This window comes from Parasteatoda tepidariorum, chromosome 9, assembly GCF_043381705.1.
Source record: "Parasteatoda tepidariorum isolate YZ-2023 chromosome 9, CAS_Ptep_4.0, whole genome shotgun sequence".
NCBI lineage: Eukaryota > Metazoa > Arthropoda > Arachnida > Araneae > Theridiidae > Parasteatoda > Parasteatoda tepidariorum.
Window position 1 is genome coordinate 87,769,621 of NC_092212.1, and position 22,422 is coordinate 87,792,042.

At 31.9% G+C, this 22,422-nt stretch overlaps 1 protein-coding gene across 2 annotated transcripts in view; it reads left to right on the top strand.

The window, feature by feature from the left end:
• The window catches only part of LOC107453134 (uncharacterized protein CG3556-like), a 29,902-nt gene extending 9,839 nt beyond the window's left edge, over window positions 1–20,063 (top strand). For both annotated transcript variants that reach the window (XM_043052860.2, XM_043052859.2), the window contains exons 3-10: window positions 1,300–1,428; window positions 4,174–5,020; window positions 6,866–7,137; window positions 8,642–8,820; window positions 11,762–11,951; window positions 14,420–14,591; window positions 18,879–19,027; window positions 19,809–20,063. In XM_043052860.2, coding sequence (XP_042908794.1) covers window positions 1,300–1,428; window positions 4,174–5,020; window positions 6,866–7,137; window positions 8,642–8,820; window positions 11,762–11,951; window positions 14,420–14,591; window positions 18,879–19,027; window positions 19,809–19,888 — 2,018 coding nt within the window. In that variant the 3' untranslated portion in view covers window positions 19,889–20,063. The remainder of the gene's footprint in view (window positions 1–1,299; window positions 1,429–4,173; window positions 5,021–6,865; window positions 7,138–8,641; window positions 8,821–11,761; window positions 11,952–14,419; window positions 14,592–18,878; window positions 19,028–19,808) is intronic.
• The last annotated feature ends 2,359 nt before the right edge of the window (window positions 20,064–22,422 follow it).

A 22,422-nucleotide genomic window follows, 5' to 3' on the forward strand; every position in this document is an offset into this window, starting at 1 on the left:
TTTTTTAAGACAAAATTGTCAGAAATGGTAATTTAACTATTAATCTATATTGTAATTTAATTACTAATCCAGCTATTGATTCATATAGTAATTTAACTATTAATCTAACTTTAAATGGTGATTTAACTATTTATCTGCTCTATTTATATAGTCAAATATATAATATACCGTCTCATTTAACCTATTAATACACGAATGTAAACAAGAGTAAACAGTCGCATAAAAGCAATAAAGCTGTACAGCATATACTGATAATTAAAATTTTACATAAAATCTTAGAGTGCGTCCAATAGTTTAGCCACGGACGGACTGTATATTTTGCTCAAATTGTTTTTAAGTTTCTTATTTTAAAGGTGAATTCGGAATTTTATCATTAATGCCTAAACTCTCAATATCCCAGAATTTACCGTAGCTGAAAATTTTTGTCAAACTTTATTTCTTCACAACTGAATTTTCCCTCACAATAACACAAAATTTCAATGCTTATGGCATTTAAGTTTGAATGAGAATTCCAGTTATACTTCCGAGTCATGTTTCAACATGAAATAAAATCTCTAGCCAGCCCATTGGAGTTTCCAATAATTATCTTCGCCTATTCATAAATCAATTGAATTTATTCCTTTCGAAAGACATAAATCAGTAAACACAAAATCCTCAAGAAGCAACTTTTATTTTCTCTTCATGCGTGTGTTTATGGAAACCAACAATTCGAAATCTGACCTTCGAGTCGTTGATACTCGGTTTTATGATATCAAATGGTTTTTTTTCCTTGCGGCTTCTCCAAGAGTATAAAGTAATAAATTTTCCATTCTTATTGTCTGGTGAATAAACTTTTTATGCTAATTCTCTAGTAATGAATGACCTCATTGAAGTAGCCCATTTCCTTAAAGCAACTATCTTTCATTAATAAATAGAGAGTCATCAATATTTTTCTCTTAAGTGACTTATGAAAAGTAAGTATGATTTTTTTTAAAAACCCTTTTAAGAATTTGTAATTTGAAAATGTCAAATTTTGTAAAATCACCCTACAAAATACACAATGGTATTTTATTGACTTTGGAGTATTAAGAATGTTACACTATCATTATTATTACATTCACACACACTCACTTATTGCGTTATTTCAATCAATCTTACAATATTCCCAATTTTTCACCTAACAAAATACACAATGATATTTTATTAACGTCACAGTATTAAGAAAGTCACTCTATCATTGTTATTATATTCATAATGTGTTATTTCAAACCATCTTACAATATATTGCCAATATTATTCTTTTTATTTTAATACTTGTAGGGGATAACGATCCAAATAAATGCTCCTCATCCGAAATTCATTTCTTGTGTAAATCAGGAGTGTGTATTCCAAAGAATGCTAAATGCGATGGTCATGAAGATTGTGAAGGTGGTGACGATGAGCAAAATTGTAAGTAGCATTATTTAAAATATGTAACTATTAAAAACAATTAACAATAATTAATTTTTCTGTCTAAGAGAAAATACTATTAATAAGATCAAGAAGAGTTTTTTTTCTCCTATTTAAAAATAAATAAAATCAGAATTCAGCATTTTTTAAGCACGTTTACTGTCGGACCCCGATTTAACGAACCCCTGTGTACCGAGTTTCGCGATTTAACGAATTTTTCTTCCTCTCTGATTAAAATGAAGGCTCGAATATGGAACCCTGAACTAACGAATTATTCCGGCGGTCGAAAAAAATTTTACTGACGAAATACTTTTAAATTTCAAATTAATCAGCGGTCAATCATTTCCTGTATTTAAATTTTTTGAATAAAAAGTGAAAGATTTCTATTTATTTTGTATATTTGTTCATTAGAGATGTTCGCGGATATTCCATAAGGTAAGTCTTTTTTTTTCTATTTCGATTTTCGATATTACGAATTATCTTCTATTTAGCGAATGATACTTTCGGACTCTATGAATTAGTTAAATCGGGGTCCAACAGTATTTGTGTGACAATATTTCAACACATTTTTTATTAATTCGGTGCCGCTTATATTTATATAGAAAATTAGTTCACACCAGAAAAGAATTATTTTATACAGTGACACCACTAGAAATACGTCATTTCATATCGCTAAGAGGAAACATTTTGTTGTGATATAACAAATAATTTCTCAACATGACATAAGCTACTTCTCATTCTAAGCGTAAAAAATAACGTCGACAGCTAAAAAGTATTTTCACTCGTATCATTGCAAATTTATACATGGAAGAAAAAATCAAATTATGACATTAATTTTGTCAAGTATTCATATTCGAGCCTTGATGGCTCAGGGTATAGAGCGTTCGCCGTCCAATGAGGTGAACCGGGTTCGAATCCCAGGGCTGCTCGATACGAATTCCGCATACAGCTTTCACCGACCACAGTGCTGACGTAAAATATCCTCAGTGGTAGGCAAATCATGGTTTAGAGTCCTCTTTTCGTCAGGCTAACCGTGGGAGGTTCCCGTGGTCTTCCTCTCCATGTAACGCAAATGCGGGTTAGTTTCCTCAAGGAGTACTCCACGAAGGCAAATTTCTCCTACTACTTGAACCAGNTTTAGAGTCCCCTTGTCGTCAGGCTAGCCGTGGTAGGTTTCCATGGTCTTCCTCTCCATGTAACGCTAATGCGGGTTAGTTTCCTCAAGGAGTACTCCACGAAGGCAAATTTCTCCTACTACTTGAACCAGAAGTTCCCTTGTCTTCTGGATTGGGTTCAAAATGACAAGGCTACGGAGTTGAAACATTAGTGGTTGTAAACCCAAAAGATTGAGTCAGCTGTTTAACGAAGGTTATAAAATAAAATAAGAGTATTCATATCCATTCTTTTTTAGAAAAATAAATTTCAAGTTTCTTAAATTAAAGTTTAAAAAAATCAATAAGTTTTTGAAATTCAGTTAAAAAGTAAATGAAATCTAATAAAATGAAATCTAATAAATAAAATCCTGAAATCCAATCCATTCAAGTTTTAATGAAATCTATTTCTTTTTTAAATTTCATTTAGCATTAAAATGCTTGTAATATGCATCAAAAATCATCTACACTTTTTAATCGATTCTCATAAGCAAAAATAGGCTTTAATTTTTAAAAGTGAAAGTTTAAGAATACGAAATAGATTATATTTGGTATAGAAACATTTCACACTTTCCCGTGCATCTATTTACTTGGGTGTAAAGTCATTATCACCCTTAATCTATCTATCTATCTATCTATCTATCTATCTATCTATCTATCTANTATTTGGTATAGAAACATTTCACACTTTCCCGTGCATCTATTTACTTGGGTGTAAAGTCATTATCACCCTTAATATATATATATATATATATATAAGTATCCTTGCCAAAATTGAAGTACAAAAATTATTCATACTATGAGTTGAAAATGAATATTTTAGTGACGATGCAGCTGATCCGTCGAAACACTAATTAGGAAAGCGGAATCCATTTAATTGCCCTGTGAAACTTGAAAGTGTTTTTAATGCAAGTAATTAAACTTGATCAATATAATTTTGATAGCCCCGCTTTCATCTGCAGTGATTTTTTAGATTTAGATAGTGGTTTTTCCACCCTAACAAATACGTATGTGACCACATTGTGAAAAATATTTTGCATTTAACATATTTAATTAACATTGTGGGCAATATAAATATCAACTCTAGCCATTACTGAACGCCTTGCGTAGACAATAATCAGAATGTTTATTATTTGTATTTTTTCGGAACAGAATATATGAAGTGAAATAATACCTCAAATAGGCTTTTTCATCATATCAATAGTACTTAAATGGCAGAACCAATTTTATGTTTTTGATAATTGCTCTTCACTTTATAAGGATGTAGTTTCACTTTTTTTATATATATAATCATTTTCATTAATAATAACGTTATAGTTTTATCATTTTTATAAGCGTTTAGCCTTATTAAAAACCATTTCATTTCAGGAATATTTTTTAATAATATAACATTTTACAGTATTTAAAAACGTGTTTAAATTCTTATGACTATTACCAAAGCACGTGCGTTATGAAACATGCGATAATTCTGAGATTTTGTTTCAAAGTTAAGCATATTTAGCATCAAATATTAGGTGGGATATAGATATACTGAACAGTAAATTCGTAGCATTTATTTGAATTTATCTGATATACTTTTCTACGTCTTCCACAGGTGAGGTTCTTGTTACGACCCCCGACCCTATCGAAGCATCTGGTTCGAATGAAATAGACATCGATGACAATGAGGGTGATGACATCATCGACGTCAGCATAAAAGAAGAAGATGAAGATGAGAAGTCTTCATCCAGTGAATCGTCTGAGTCAAGCGAAGAGCTCCTGTTCCCCAAGCGCGATCATCCTGAAAAATCAACTCCAGTTACCATTTATGATTTTGGGACATCCCCATCTGTTAGCACGTTCCATGCCAAGAAGCACGACGAAGTATTACCCTCATCAACGAAATCGTCTGCACCATTTCCCACCACGTCTTCATATACCCCAGCACGACACAGCAATGTCTCGAGATCAACAGACACGTATCCTCATCACAAAACTCTAGGAAAGCGTCCTCCCCTCTTCGTCAATATCATTCCTTCACCATCGAACGAACGGCCGTTGCCAATCCTTTCCCATCGTCAGCGTCACCATCATCGTCTAAGGATGGAATCCAGATACAAGTATTACAATGGTCCTTATTCGAGAGAATACTCCATGTGGGACATGAACCTGAGACCTTTCGAGAAACAGAAAGCGGCGAATAAGCCTTTTTACTTTGCCAAAGACTACGCGTCCTTTTTCAGCAAGGAGAATGCTCGATTCTTGAAAGGGGGAGTGGCGTGGCTTCTGAAACAGCGTCATTCCAGTGGCGATTGGGGAAAAGACACTGGAAGGGCCCTGATAGCTCTCGCTTTGACGAACAACGGGTTTCCATTTGGAAATGGCGACTACGAGTTGATGAAACGAAGGTTTATGGTGCAGCTTGGTACGGATTTATTGCAAGAAGATGCTTTCCTGTTAAGGTTATTCCATTATTTGCTATTCTTTTACGAACTAATTATACGATTACTTAAAAAACTGCAGTGTTAATCGTTGTCCGAGTAAAGAGCCCCCTCCAGAAAAAATTTTTAAATATAAAATTAAAACCAAAAATAAGAGAAAGCATTTTTTTTTCTTCTAATTTTAAAACATTTTTGTGACTTAAAAATCTGAATAGCCCATATAAATTAAATATTTTATGTATTTCGTCATTTTAACGCTATCTATCACTGAATTTTTTTTAATCGATATGTCAAATAATTGAGGAGTTTAATGGAAGAACATGTTTAAGAACATTTTGAAGGCCTTAACATTTCCATATTTTAAAAATAGATATTCAATGCTAGCTGTAATTAATTAATCATTAAAATATTTGTCAAATCTGTAAAAAATATTTTTTTTTAAATTTCAATAACTCTTTGTGTTCTGATAGTTCTGCACATTATGAAGCTGATTTCGTTAAATCCATTAAATTTTTGCTAAACATGTTATTTCATTATAATTACTAATTAACTAAGAGTCGGCTTTTATTGTGATTCTGACTAAAATGTTGAAGCATAAAAATGTCTCACGATAATCCCAGATAGAAAATTACATACCTTACAACTCCTTCAAAGATGTTATCATCGTGCGTTTTCATTAGTGCTGCTATGAAGAAATTGTCACCTCCCTGAAACTTTAAGGTATGAGATATGGTAAATATAGATATATAAATATATTAAGATAATAATTTCCTTCATAGTATCTTAGAAAGCAAATGTTGGAACAATCAAAAACAGCCATCATCCTATTGTAGGAATTCGGACTGATTTATGATGGTCCAACAAAAAAGAAACAATTTGTTTTGATGGTATATTCCTGAGAACAAACAAAAATATCCATTTAAACCATTAAGGAAATGTACAGTTGGAACCATCATGAACCATCACGGATCATCATGGATTGTTGGTTCATGAGAATCAAACTTCTCTTTGATGGTTGAAGTAGCTATTATGTTGGTTACTATGTTGCTTAGTTCTAAAGTAGCATTTTCCATCATGAAATGATGGACGTTTGTTGGCATATCAAGAATCATGAACGCATGATGGAAATGTTGGATGATGGTAACCATCATAAGTAATAATAATTATTATTAAACCATCATGGAAATGCATTGTTGTACCCTTATGGACTATCACGAATTTCCATCATAGTATTTTAAAAATCAAATGTTGGAATGATCATGAACAACCATCATTCCAATGTAGGAATTCTGTGTGATTTATGATGGTCCAACATTTAAAAAAAATTGCTTTTAAGGTATATTCCTGAGAAACAACAAGAATTTTCATTAATCCATCATGGAAGTGTATAGGAGGAACCGCCATGGACCATCACGGATTATCATGGATTGTTGATCGATGAGGATCAAGATTCTCTTGATGGTTAACCATCATAGTATTCAAGCTTAATTTTCCATCATGGAATGATGGAAGTGTGTTGGCATATCAAAAACCATGAACGCATATTGGATGAGGGTGATTCACGATGGTCATGTTGGACCATCATGAATCGCACTGAAACCACCATGTACCATCAAAATGTTTTGATCGGACCATCAAGAATTTTGACATGGGGATCAACCCTATGAACAGGTATCTGTGGCATGTTGCCAGCCTTGGTGACATACGTTCACAGATGCCCACCGGGAAACGTTAAGCTAACAAAGAATATAATAGTTCAATACCAAGCATTAAAAGAAGGTCTTAAAAGTAGTTTATCAATAAACATTACAGAATTATTGCTTCATTAAAATTTGGAAATGTGAACGTTTTCCATCTTGTTTTCAGGAGTCACTCCGGAGAATTCAACATCAATAAGCTGGCCAAGATGATCAACGCCTTACTGGCTGTCTGCGAGAATCCGCGAGATTTTCACGGAATGGACTTGATAGAAGTGTTGAGAACTAAAATGAGGGAAAACTTCAGTAGGCGACAGTACTTCGTCAATCCTTACGTTTATCTGACCCTGTGTTTGTCCAACAGTTCCCTATCTACCGCAGAAGTACAAAATTTAATCAAACAGATGTTGACGAAGAGACACGCTGATGAAATGGCTAAAGGTATGATTATCTTCATAGAAAACAATGCTACCATGGTGTGTAACGTTTTTAAAAAGTGATTAAAGGTGCTTATTTTCGATTTTCGTTTTTAATAAGTCCTTAAAGGTGCTTTTTTATGGAATGTTTTTAAAAAGTGCTTAATTTTCCTTTTTCGAAAATTAGATTTTTTTGTTCGTTACCACGTCGATTTTCGGCAAGCATTATGCAAAAGCGTAATTTTGACATAGTTCTATTCAACGTTTCTTTACAATTCTTTCAAACACAAAGTATTTCGGCGTACCGTCGATCTGTAGTGTAAGAAATCGCCAATCATTTTACGTATTTGAGGAAATACTTTCGGGTCCGCATGTGCATAAACTGAGCTGGGCTGGGTGAGATTCTTGCACTGTCATGTGCAACTCAGCTATATTCTCAATTTCAAGCTTCCTTTTCCACCCTCTGATATTGAACCGAAAAATCTCTCGAGCATTTTATGGTGGCTAATTTAATCAAGAAAAGAGTTCTCTGTCAGAACCTAGTTACTTTATCATGATCATGTAACGTTTTTAAAAATTATTTTGCATTTTTTAAATGTATATACACATTAAAAAATTCTCAAGATATGACGAGGTACACAAAAAATATAATTATAACATTAAGTGGTTCAAATGCTCGACCGCTGTACAGTATACACTTCCTTGGAAGGTTGCATTTCTGCAATATACATCCTGCAATTCACAACAAAGTTCAAAATGATCTCTGTATTCTATTATTAATCTCTGTATATAGTAGTCTCTTTAGATGTAGTCTCTGTATATAAATTTTTGACCGCTGCACGGTATACATGTCATTGGAAGGTTACATATGATTCCAGTAATCTACATCCTGCAATACACAATAAAGTTCAAAATGACATTTGTAGTCTATGATATTTGTAAAGGAAACTTTTCCTTTCTCTGAGCAGCGTAGTTACTTCCTACTTAAAACGTATGCTTTTCAGTCATCTTTATACAATTCTTTAAATTTTCTAAAATCCTTAGAAAAATGCAAAAGGATTTGAATTGTAATTCAATTGCTCCGATGTCTTTGTTCTGTAATATCTTCATGGGAATAGGCATGAGAGAAAAATTAACTTGCGTGACTTTTTCTGCGTTATTTTTAATTGCAATTAATGAAAAAATAGCATAATTAATTTAACATTGAAATAATAGCTTAAAGTATAACATAAATTATTCATTTAATACAGTAGAAAAATAATTGACTAGATCATTCTACTGGATACGGAAAGCCTTGCCATTCAAGCAATATGTGGTTATGTGCACCAGAACACTTTTTAGAAGATCCAGCTTAGCGAATTTCATTCAGCGAAACACTCTACAATGCAGTCTTTGCATTGTAGATACATAATTAACATATAATTAGAGCAACATAACAATATGTTTGGCATAAAACACTTATGCTTAATAAGATACATAAGCTCACATCAATACAAAAGAAGTGCTTAACATTTTCTCCATTCTGGTAGATATGCAAAGCCTCGCCATTCAAGCATTCACATGTCATGTGCACCAGAATACTTTAGAAGATCCAGCTTACCGTATGTCATTGCACGAGACTCTCTACAATGCAGTCTCTGATATACAGCAGAGAATGTTTGAAGATGGAAGCTTTGGTAGCGTTTACAGTACAGCATTGACCGCACAGGTCAGTACTTAGATTGGATATATGACCACCATCCAATTTCTCGAATCTTTGTCAAAAATGATGTAAATATTATTAACACGAATGCTATTTAAGTGTGAAAAAACATTATCAAAATCTTACGAGCTTTAGCGAGATGGGTGGTTTTAAAAATATGAAAATTTTTTACAGTGTCAGATATAACCTAAAAGAAGGTTGAAGACTATTAGGTTTGAGGATATTAACCCTGGTTTTTCATAATGATTGGTTGATATTTTTTAAAAAACATGTCTTTCATTTGTTTTGTTAGGAAAAAGATAATCGATATTTTAAAAATAAATATAAGTAAAGGAATAAAAATGCCACCTCTGTTAAAATACAAAAACTAAATAAATTCAGTTAATAAATTGCAAGAGGTTAGAAATACGATCAAGAACAAAATAAACTCATTTTAGTCGCTGAATTTAAAATTGTTGGCTTGCATGGTTTGTAGCTACAAAAGGCCTCGTCGGGTTTGCATTTCTGACTTCCAAAATATAAGGAGTAGTTGCAATCTAGAAAATATGGTCCTGATAGTTTGGAGAGGAGGATGGTTCAAAACTTGTACCTCTTATTTTTAATTTTACCTTTTGCGTATTTCACTATATCACTTAAGTGAAGCGAAATTTTTTGCACAAAATGATAAAATCTATTTATCTATAGACAGTTCCATACAAAAAAAACTTTTAGTAAACTATTATTATTTTATCTATTGAGAGTCGAAAAATTTTAAACTAAGGTATACAATTCATCCTATCACTTTAAAGCAGCAAGGTATAAAATTTTTCAATCACTTAGCAAAACACGAATTTTGAGCGAATTCAGTCGAATAGTTCTGAGAAATCGAATTTTAAAAGTACGTCTTGTATAAAATTCGAATTCTCGAGAACTATTCGACCGCTTTCGGTCAAATGTTATATTTTGCCATGTGAAATTTCATTCTTTAAAAAGACGTATACCTTACAATTCAAATTTTTTCCTCAAATTTTGTATATTTTATAACTTAGTCGAATATTTCTTAAGTAATCGAGTTTTAAAAATACATCTTGTATCGAATTCTCGAAAACTATTCGACCGCTGTCCCTCCTTAAATTTTCATTTTATTATGAAAAAATTTCATTCTTTTATAAGAATAAATTGAAAACTTTACAATTCAATTTTTTTCGACTATTATTAAATAAATAATAAATATTTATTAAAAGTTATTTTTTGCATGGAATTATCTTGAGATAAACGAATTTTATAATTGCATACAAAGAATTTTCAGTTCGCTTAAAAAGTTCTCGAGGTATGGCAAAATACGCAAAAAGTAAAATTCACATTAAGGGTTCCGAATCTTGGCCTACTTTCCTGACCAAAGTATTTGGACCATATTTCCCATATTGCGATTACTCGCAATATTTTGGGAATCATAAAAGGCATGTTTATTTAAGGAAAGTGCGTTTTTTTCCAGATTTCATGGCTGAAATTACAGTCTACGCTAATTAATTAGCATATTTTTGGTGACATCAATATTGAGTCTCAGAATGCGGAGATCCGATGATTAAACCAAAAGTTATTCTGAGTAGTCTTTTTTTATTTATTTATTTTGTGAGCTTTGCATTTCTTTTTATAATAGCCTTTTAGTTTTAGAAGTGTACGATTAGATTACAGAAATAAAATGTTTTATGATGAAAAAATTGATATCTTTTCAAGTTTCGATTTTGGAATAAATTAAATCAATTTATCTAGTCTTTCTGAGGAGTAGAATAGAATATTCTTTCATTTACTTAGGTATATTTAAGTTTTTTATTCACAAATAATTCATAGATTTACATTTAAAGTTTTAATAATAAAAAAATATTTTTATACTGTTACATAAAAGTTAATTTTTTTAGCCATCGAAGCATATTTATAAAACAAAAATGCATATCACGTAACATTAGTTCTAAACATTATTTTTGACTTAATATTAAATTAAAATAATGAAAACATTTTAAAAATAATTGTTAGCATATGATACAGTTTTAGTTATTTTTAATTGAGAAAAGTATTTTAATCAATACATCCATACATTTGAACAATTTTTATGAAATTTATTGCATGATTTATAATATGCGAGGTGTGGCTAAAAAAAAAAGAAACTGTTACACCAAAATATAATAGTTGGGATTCATTCATTTTTTTTCCACTTGCAATATATTACCTTCCTCTATGCCTGAAACTCTCCATACGAATTTTGGATAGAAAAGTCACATATTGCCAGATCAGGTGAATAATGCGGATGATCGAACACTACAATGTTGTACTTAGAAACGCTTAATCCACTCTCCAATTTGCGTATATGAATGTTTATTACTATATGCTTTTTGTGCCGCGATGGTTCGGAGGATAGAGCGTTCGCCTTCCAATGAGACGAACGGGGTTCGAACCCCAGTCGATACGAATTCCGCACCCGGTTTGCACAGACCAGAGAGGTTTTCCTCTCCATATAACGCAAATGCGGGTTAGTTCCATCAAAAAGTCCTCCACGAAAGCAAATTTCTCCCAATACTTGATCCAGGAGTTCTCTTGTCTTCTGGATTGGGTTCAAAATTACAAGATTACGAAATTGAACATTAGTAGTCGTAAACCCAAAATAATTGGGTCGACTGTTCAACAACGGGTATAAAATAAAACGAAATAAAATAAAATACTTTGCAGACACGGAGTCTCACATGGAAAACTGAAAGCTTCACCCATTACAGCTATTGCTCGTCCGTGTTTGCCATGTTTACTATGCCGCGTTTGCCATGCAGGATTGAAACTTCTATCGAAGTCTCAATCTTACCATTTATTAGCCACAATTCGTATAAAAAAATTTTAAAAAAAACCAGTATTGTAATTCACTGGAAATAAACCTTCCCGGAGACAGATCCGGCTTGTAAATGGGATATTATTGTTTCAGGCACTTATGTCTGTCAACGCTTCAATCCAGTGGGAGGCGCAAAAGACTCTTCAGTTTTTGAAGGAACAGCAGAGAGAGGATGGCTCATTTGGTGATTTTTTGGCGACCTATTATGTATTGCCTGTGCTGAATGGACGAAGTTTATTACATTTGAGAAACATAAGGTGTGCCTCATTTAACGCAACACGTGGTAATAATTGTTACTTTCAATTAATTGTATTTATCAATCATTTTTCTCTAAAAGAAATCTCTAAGCAATTGCAGATAAACAATTCATATTTATATTCAGTTAAACGTAATGGGCACATAGTCATGGGTTTATTTATTTTACTATGGCAAAAAATTTCGAGATTTCTAAAATTTGTGTTTATGTAAAAAATCATTATATTTTTACGATTTTTTAAGAAAAAATATTCCCTTCACTTTTCTTTTTTAAATTGTTAAGAAATTAGGTTTGTTTTTGCCTCCTTGGTTTGCATCCCTTGATTTCAATTTTACCCACCAATAGAGCTACATGCGAATCCTGCTGAGAATGATCATTTTTTCCAATTTCCTTCAACTTTAAAACGTTACATCTTATGTAACAAAATTTAATATACATATTTGGTATACGTTAATTAGCCTTTAGAAAAATAAAGAAATATATTTTTGAAATTTGATTTTTCTGATGGGTTAGTCATTGTTTTAAATTTTACTATACGCGATTCCGTTTTTCACATATTTTATAGATACATCAGTGATAATGTCTAACTTATAGCTTTATTTGAACAAAAAAATAATTTATTGCTCACATTTAAATATTTAATTATTTTATATTCGCTGTGTCAGATAAGTTCACTGAAGAATTGTTCATAAAAAACTTTTTTATTCGTCCATGCAAGTTCAAATACATATTTTTAAAGTTTTAGTAGATGACACTTGATGTAAATACAGTTTTTTCAAATATTAATTCACTCATTAAATTTAATGAATTCATTTTAGTTTTATGTTAGTTGTTGTTGTTGTTGTTCATTTACGTCGCACTAGAGCTGCACAATGGGCTATTGGTGACGGTCTGTGAAACATCCCTGACGATGATCCGAAGACATGCCATCGCAATTTTGATCCTCTGCGGAGGGGATGGCACCCCCGCTTCGGTAGCCCGACGACCTGCGCGCAAAGTCGAGCACTTTGACCCGCACACTGACCGCAGCCAGTGTTGCTTGACATCGGTAATCTGCTGGGAACCGTGTCTTAACGATCAGTCCACTGCGAGACTGTTTTATGTTAGAGAAAAAATTATAATTATTTAATAAAAAGTAACTAAAATAAAATTTATCTAAGTAAGTAGTCCTACGTAAGTAGTAATTGACTTTAAATTTTTTTTTTTATAATACTTGTTTATACTAATCGTACTTAGCTTGCGCCGAATTGATACAACGTTAGATTTAGTTACGATTAATACAATCTAGATTTGTACCAAATGGATTAATAGATGGTTCCTTGGTTAAATCTTGGTCATTTTCAAATTATTAAACCTTTAAAATATTGATTACTAATTATTGTTTTACATAGAATCATATGTTTCTGCAGATGATCAGATCGCCTTTATCAACTAAAAGTATAAACATTAAAATTCTAATATACTATAAAAACAAGTTAACATAAAATAAAAAAAATTAACGTCAATTCTTACTAAGGTCAGCTAAGAAAAATTTTATTTCTGTTACTTTTTATTAAATGATTACTATTTTTTTTCTTTCATGTAAAACTATAAATTTAATTAATTAAACTTATTAATGAATTAATATTTGAATAACATCAAGTGTTATCCAAGTTTAAAAAAATGTATTTGAAGTTGAGTGAATGAATAAAAAAGTATTTTATGAATGATTGAAAATTTGAACAAGATAATAGGGAGAGCGTGAACTAATAGTTAGGAATTGAAAAAGAATGAATGAAAGAGAGGAAAATTGCTTCTCTTAAATCAGTGTTTCCCAAACTTATGACTTTTGCGTACCCTTTTTAAAATTTTTCGTAGCGCATTGCACAAAAGTTAAGAATTACAACTGGCTTTTAACACCACTAACTATTAATTGTTAACTCAGCAAAAAATAGCCAATAGAAAAATACGTAATCGTAAATTTTCATTGCTAGCTTTGTTTTTACATAAAATTTGTTTGAAGTTTTTTAAATAAATTTTTTTTTTTCGTTTGTTGCAAGATATTTCGCATAAAAACGCGTGCCCCCTCTGAACTGTTCCCGTACCCCTGGGGGTACGCGTACCACACTTTGGGAAACACTGTCTTAAATGATCGATCATAAATCATTTAAAATAAGTTTTTACAAAAAAAAAAAAATTATGAATTTATAGCTTATTGTCTTGATAATTGAATTTAAAATGTTTTTGGCAACTAGGTATCTTGATGAGTTATTAAGTGTTCATAAACTTGTTAATAAAAGAATTATTTTTAATGTCAATTTAATTGGTATTTTACCACCACTATGACATTTTTTTTAAAGATATAAAAAATTATAGATACGCTGATATTACTAAAAAAAGAAAAAGGTTAATAATGACTCTTTAAAATGACTTGTGAAGAATGCCTATTATCTTTCACACACTGATATATGTATTTAATTTTAGTGATTGATTATTTTTAAAACGTATGTTTACAGAGGTGAGCCCATCTGAGATGTTGGAATTTGTGGGATCAAAGCAGTACATACATTACTCTATTTATTTTGGCTCGTCTTTGGTCAGTTCTCATTCTTTGAAAGTTCTAGTACCTCAGGGAATCAGCTTTTTGGAAATGATGAGGGTGGCCGAATACCAAGACGAAAACTTCAGGTGAGACTTCATATTTTACATATTTTATTATTACCCATTGGCGAAATGGGTCTTGTTTTGGATTTGATGGCGTCCAAACACTTTTCATCTGAGTTCAAGAGTAATAGTAAACAGTGCGCATGCGTCGTCACTGCCTGCGTTGCTATGGCGACCGCTGCTGTTTTTATTCTTATTTTCACTAGCAGGCATTTTTAATGTATTTACATAATAATAATTTAAAATATTTTTTATATTCTTTTTATTATTAACGTATAATGACTGGCTTTACCGGTGATTTCAATATAAGTAAGAATGGTGAAGAAGGAAAAGTATTGTGTGACGTCTTGAAACACGTGCGTAAGGCAGGATTTGAAAACCAATCCGACGACAAACATCCATGGAGACAGTTTTTGCAAACCGTGATTTGAAATGTTTAATGGAGTCTATTCAGAATTTGATCAATGGGTAACCCGTTATCGTAATAAGGCGATGACAACTTTTATCTATTTTCCTTAAGCTGCTGTGGTTCTTTAATAGCAAAAAGGTTTCAGTTACACGGTTATATTAAACTAGTGGGCTGCGCCGCCTGCTCGCTAACGATCTCCAACCCCCGAAAACTGCTACGCAATCTTATATGATTTGCTTCGCAAACCAAGCTCGCTTCGCTCGCTACTTACTTAGGTACATTGCAAATGCACAAAATTCTAAATATTCAAAACAATCATTCAAATCCATATAACAACTTTTTTTTTAAAAAAAAAATACATCTTTTTAGAAAATACTAAGTCATTAAAATAAATTTGAATTCAAATAAATGACATGTAATTCGTTAAACCTATTAGAAATGTGCTATAGTATAAAATCTTAAGATAAAATTTCTAAAACTGATATCTCTTCAAATATGTTAAAATTTTGGTTATAATTAAGTCTATTAAAAATTGAAATAAGTGAATTGCAATGGAAAAACCTGCATAAACGTTATGTTTTTAAAAATTAATAACCATAAACGATTCACAACTTTGTTAAAAACGTAAGTATAAGTCTTAGAAGTTTGACATACAAAAGAAAAACTTGCAGAGACTAAACATTAATTTGCAGTAAATACTAAATGCGAACAAATACTGAGAAAAATTAAGGGCTTAGCAAAAAAATAATAGCAAAAAAATAATTACTATTAAAGATTAAGAACACACAATTATAAATGTCCGGACTTGGAGCTATCATTGTTAGACTGTCAAATGATCTAACCCTAGAGAGGCCAAGATTAAGTTGTCCATGACTAAAAACTGGTTTTGTCTACATAAGTTCGTCAAAAAAAGCGCTTTCGACAAAATACTAAAATAGAGATCTATCGACAAAGATTACTCACTTCTGCCTAGCTTAATAGTATGAAATTGCAGCAGCTGAATTGAACAACATGCTGATGCTCTCTCTGGTTATTTCAGTTTCCGTTTTTAAAAGCGCTATATGTTGAGCCACCTCATCTAGATTTGCCATGTGACATTTTTAGCAGCAATCATTGGTCGATTTTCTAACGTTGCCATTCGGGGAGTTGTAATGAGGCTTTTTTTGGTGCCGTGTAAGAGAAATATATATATAGATTCTCGCTGGCTTTTTGGCGATTAACCTGTATCCAGATTATTTCATTTTTTTAGGTGAGGCTTCATACTTATAGTACCAATGCTCAGTTCTTATTGCATCACAAAATTCCAATGACTGCCACATTGAAAAATTCCAAATGATTCTCTTCTTCTTTTCAGTACCGAAGTAACGCTTAAGCTCTAGAAGTAGAAGGTTTTTAACCAAAAAAAGTTTTTTTTTAATGTTCTACAAATATTTCTCAACATCTATAGGAGTTTTTCTAACACCTGACACGCACTAGTATAAAGTTTCAAGCGATTCCCCCTTGCAAAATATTATGAAAAATTCTCAAAATATCCCTTCTTATATAACTGATACGCGAGCTCTAAAATTATCATATGCTTCGAGGTAAAAAGCTTTTTCTGAAACTTTTCTGCAAATAATTCTTGACGTAATGGGTATTTTCTGAAAAATTGGCACTCACTTTTTAATAAAAAGCAAGTTTCCGATGATTTTTCACTCGCAAAATTTTGTGGAAAATTTTCAAAGTGTTCTTCGTTTTGTAATATAGAATATATATCGCTGGTTCAAAGTTAAAACGACACTTCTACACTCACTTCTCATTCAAATAACATGAGAAGTGAGTGCAAAGTGAGTGCAAAAGTGTCGTTTTAACTTTAAACCAGCGATATGCTCTTAAATAAGCATATTCTGATTCAGAAAAGCGCTTTTTTTTAATTAAATTTTTCTACAAATATATCTTTATATATTGGTTTTTTTTTCTATAGAAATTGTGAAAAATTCTAAAAGTGTTCGTCCTTATGTATNCACCTATTGAAAGCCTTTTTTCTTTAATATTTACAAAAGTTTAAACAAGCATATTCTGGTTCAGAAAAGCGTTTTTTTTAATTAAATTTTTCTACAAATATATCTTTATATATTGGTTTTTTTTTCTATAGAAATTGTGAAAAATTCTAAAAGTGTTCGTCCTTATGTATATATATGTATGTTAGAAAAAAAGAATTTGTGCAAATATTTTTCAAAATATGGATATTTTCTTAAAAATTGACACTCAGTTTTTTTCGATAAAAGTTTCAAATGATTTCCGCATTGCCAAAAGTTATGGAAAAATTACACATTATTCACAATCCATATTCACTGAAATATCGCTATCAATCGAATAATGAAATATCGAATCAATATTCGCTGATCTTTGCCGATGTAACGAAGAAATAATGGTTTTTAAAATCCTGAGAATTAAAATTTTAAATATACGACTTCTTTAAAATTTGACTTCTCAGTATCTATTCAACCGGTTTCGCATAGATTTTGTATTTTGCCATGTAAAATTACATACTTTAAAATTATGTAAAAAGTTGTATACCTTACAATCCAATTTTTTTTCAACTAATATTATTATATAAAATAATTAAAAAATAATAAATATTTACTAAAGGTTTTTTTTCACGGAATTATCTTTGGATAAACGAATTTTATTATTGTGTGCAAAAATTTTTCAATTCGCCTAAAAAGTTATCGAAATATGGCGAAATAAAATAAAAAAAAAAAATAACATTAAGGGGCTCAAACTTCGGATCGCTCTCCTGACCAAACAGTGGGGACCTTATTTTCCACACTGCGGCTACCCCCGAAGTTTTGGGAGTCAGAACTACTAATCCGTTGAAAGAAATTTATGTTTATTCAGATAAAGTTCATTTCTGTATCTGATTTCGTTACTTAAAATATCGTCTGGACTAATTAATTAGCATATTTGAGATCGCCTCCTAGAACCATTGAGTCCTAGAACATGAAGATCTGATCATTAGATCACCAGTTATTCAGGGTGGTCCTTTTTTTCCCCGCACTGTTCATTAAAGAGGCAATGTGATTGCTATCGGTAATGTCTGATTGAGACATCGGACATTATTCACATTCGCCTAATTTCTATCGACATATTTTAGGGAAACGTAAAAATTGCTTTAAAATAAGCCACTCCCAGAAAGCATATAACCTTACAGCAACCTAGTGTCGGAGTTTTCTTTTTATAATCACGAAAATGTTTGTACTAAAAACCTTTCTTCAATAAAGAAAAAATATTGCAGTTTCAAACCTTACATCCTAAATGGATTACAAACTATTTTTTTAAAGCTTTCTTAAAAAATGTTGCCACTTAGGTGAAATGGTCACTTAGGTTCATCATTTGATCACACTAGTGATTGGCATCATCCATCATTATCCATTAAAATGGCTGCATTGTCCATCAAAATTTCATGACAAGGTGGATTTTAGCTGAGCATATCCGACGTTGCGAAAAGAAACCTTATAATTACCCAAATTTAAGATTATTTTTACCTTAAGACTAGCTTAATTCTAGGATTTATTCACGATGGAAATACCCTAAGTCAACCTCGATTTAAGGTTTTTACATAGAAGGATGTTTTCCAAGTTTTTGGATTAGGGTAGTGTGCGTAGAATAGAACAAATTGTCACAGATCTCGTTTTAATGTGAGAAGGTTTACACGTAAACCGCATAACAAACCTATTTAGGTTTGCATTAAAAGGTTTTTGCTGATTGAAAATAAACCTTATTTTGCTATCCGGGACTCTTTCTGCATAAGAATGTAAATCTGTTGACGGAAACGGGAAAGACCTCATTTATAACTTACTTTTTCAATAAAAAAATAAATTCCAAACAGAAATAATAAAAAATTTTTTTTTTAATTCTAGATTTTCATTGGACGATGAAGGTTTCGACGTCTATTCAGTGTCAGGAGTTCCAAATGATGCCGAACAGGGACTCTTCTGGCATCTCTACGTTAAGCCAGAGGCAGGCACCGACACTTACACACTGAATATGAGGGAGCTATACAGTGGAGGTAACCTATTTAAACTCAATTTTTACCTTATATGTAATTTTTGTTACACATTTTTCCTTATTTTATATGTAATATATGGAGGAACTAAAATAAAATAAAATATAATACACGAATTGCAATAGTCGGAAAAAATTACATTATTTTTGTTTTGTTACAAATGTAGTTAACTGCAACTATTTTTTTTAAAATTGGTGTGACTACCCAGGTCAATATTCTGGATGGTCTCATCAAAAAATTTTGATGGTTTATGCTGGTTTCAGTGTTATTCATGATGGTCCAACATCCTTTGATGGTCACCATGATCCAACAATTTCCATTACGTGTTGATGATTTTTTATATGCCAGCAAACTTCCATCATTCCATGATGGAAAATGTGACTTTAATACTATGACGGTTAACCATCAAAAGAAATTTGACTATCATGGAATTCGAACCGATTCATGATGGTTCCAACTGTTTTACATTTCCATGATGGTTTAATGAGAATTCTTGTTGGTTCTCAGGAATAAACCATCAAAAAAATTTAGGTTTTTTTTATCTTGGACCATCATAAATCAGTCCGAATTCCCTACTATGGGATGATGGTTGTTCGTGATCGTTCCAACATTAAGATTTTACATAGAATCTTATAGTGGGTCGAATAACTTGACCAGAGACTGTATGAACTTTACAACAAAATGGTTCAACAGTGTTTAGAATACAACCAACGCATCGAAAAATGATGCATTAAACTGGGTTACTTTTTGTCATATTGTTTAGTAATATCATTCAATTTTGCAGATATACGAAAACTCTTCCCTCGATCTGACCAACATGTGATATTCTGGTATCATCCAAAATTAGATCCTCTACTTAAATGAACGATGCTGCAAGGAGTTCAAGACTGAAAGGAACAATAATGTTCGGTGGACAAAAGAAAGATTATAGAACGTTACAGTATCAGAATACATCGTGCTACGAACATCAGCGTGATATCTTTCCTTCAATATTACACTGCCATAATAACAATTTTAATAAATTTTAAATTTACGTGAATTTTTGGTGTTTTCTTTTTCATTATTGCATAATAACCTATAAAAGAACGCATGTGAATGTATATAGTGTAACTCTTTATAACAGAAGTAAGAAACAAATTAAAATAATCCATTCTGTAAAAATTTCGAATTATGCGTTTAAGGGAAAAAAATTTCTTTGTCGATAATGTCTAGTGAGTTATTTCTCAAATAACAAAGTCACCACCAATGTATTGTATTTTATATATAAATTTTGTTGATTAGCCTACCTAATTTTTGGATTTACAACTCCATAGCCTTGTCATTTTGAACCCAATCCAGAAGACAAGGGAACTCCTGGATCAAGTATCGAGCGAAATTTGCCTTCGTGGAGGACTTCCTGATGAAACTAACCAGCAATTGCGTTACATGGAGGGGAAGAACACGCAAAAACCTTCCACGTCAAGGGGATTCTAACCCATGATCCGTCTACCACTGAATATAATTTACGTCAGCACTGTGGTCGGTGTGAGCCGGGTGCGGAATTCGTATCGACCAGCCTTCGTTGGGATTCGAATCCGGTTCACCTCATTGGAGGGCTCTGTTCGATGAGCCACCTCGTCCCATACTGCATTTTTGCTGTTACTGGAAATTTTAAAGAAGAGCATTTATACCATAATGTAAATTAGCTGAAAATATAAATAATTTCTCTCTTCCGAAATTTGATTACTTTTCAAACTGCTAAGTGATCAATTACCTGTTCAAAATTCCAAAATCTTTGGCATTAATAAGAACTTCTTTAAAACTCATTAAACCTGTATAGAAGTAAAAAAAAAGAAAATAACTAATGATTAGAAGAAAATAAAAAACGGAACTCTTAATAACTTTCGAACTAGTTTCAGTTTTCACGTATTAACATGTGCTGTTATCGGTTCCAAGGATGGGCTTTAAACAGACTGATTTGTTAGATCGGATAATATTTTTAGTTCAAAAATTGGACTAAAATAAATTAGAGTTTACAGAATTAGAGTAATTAAGTTTACAGAAATTAGAGTTTTATATACCAAACAATCGTACTGGAGGGAATTTTTATAAACTAATTAGGGGGCACATAATGAGCCAAAATAGATTTTGTTAATTAACAGGAATAAAGTTCTTTAAGCTATATATTCGAGGAAGCAACGTGTGAGCCGTGGTGTGCCTGTTAGAGCCACGGGTAAAGAAGTTTGTAGACCCGGTGGTCAGGGGTTCGGTCCTGGTCGCCGGTTAATTTTAAATTTTTTTCTAATTATTTTATTTTATTTTTTTAAAAATTATTTTTCGACATGAATAAAGTCATCTATACATAAAAATAACTATTCTTCTTTTGGGAGAGAGCGAATAATAGCTAATAAAACGGAATAATTTCGACTCCGGAGCTACGCACGCCACTCACCGAGTAACTCCCTTTAATATTAACTTATAAATTTCAAACTTGGCCGGAAATTAGAGTCTTATATACCAAACAATCGTACCGAAGGGAACTTTTATAGACTAATTAGGGGGCACATAATGAGCCAAAATGGATTTTGTTAATTAACCTGAATAAAGTTCTTTAAGCTATATATTCGAGGAAGCAAAGTGTGAGCCGTGGTGGGCTTGTTAGAGCCACGGGTAAAGAAGTTTGAAGACCCGGTGGTCAGGTGTTCGGTCCTGGTCGCCGGTTAATTTTAAATTTTATTTCTAATTATTTTATTTTATTTTTTTTTAAATTATTTTTCGACATTTTGACATAAGTAAAGTCATCTATACATAAAAATAACTATTCTTCTTTTGGGAGAGAGCGAATAATAGCTAAAAAACGGAATAATTTCGACTTCGGAGCTACGCACGCCACTCACCGAGTAACTCCCTTTAATATTAACTTATAAATTTCAAACTTGGCCGGAAATAAGAGTCTTATATACCAAACAATCGTACCGAAGGGAACTTTTATAGACTAATTAGGGGGCACATAATGAGCCGAAATAGATTTTGTTAATTAACCGGAATAAAGTTCTTTAAGCTATATATTCGAGGAAGCAACGTGTGGACCGTTGTGTGGTTGTTTGAGCCACGGGAAAAGAAGTTTGCAGACTCGGTGATCAGGGGTTCGGAACTGGTCACTGGTAAATTTTTAATTTTTTTCTATTTATTTTATTTTATTTTTTAAAAAAATATTATTCGACATTTCAACATGAATAAAGTCATCTATACATAAAAAAAACTATTCTTCTTTTGGATAAGAGCGAATAATAGCTAAAAAACGGAAACATTTCAACTCCGGAGCTACGTACATGACTCACAGAGTAACTCCCTTTAATATTAACATATAAATTTCCTACTCGGCCAGAAATGACAGTTTTATGTATGAAACAATCGTA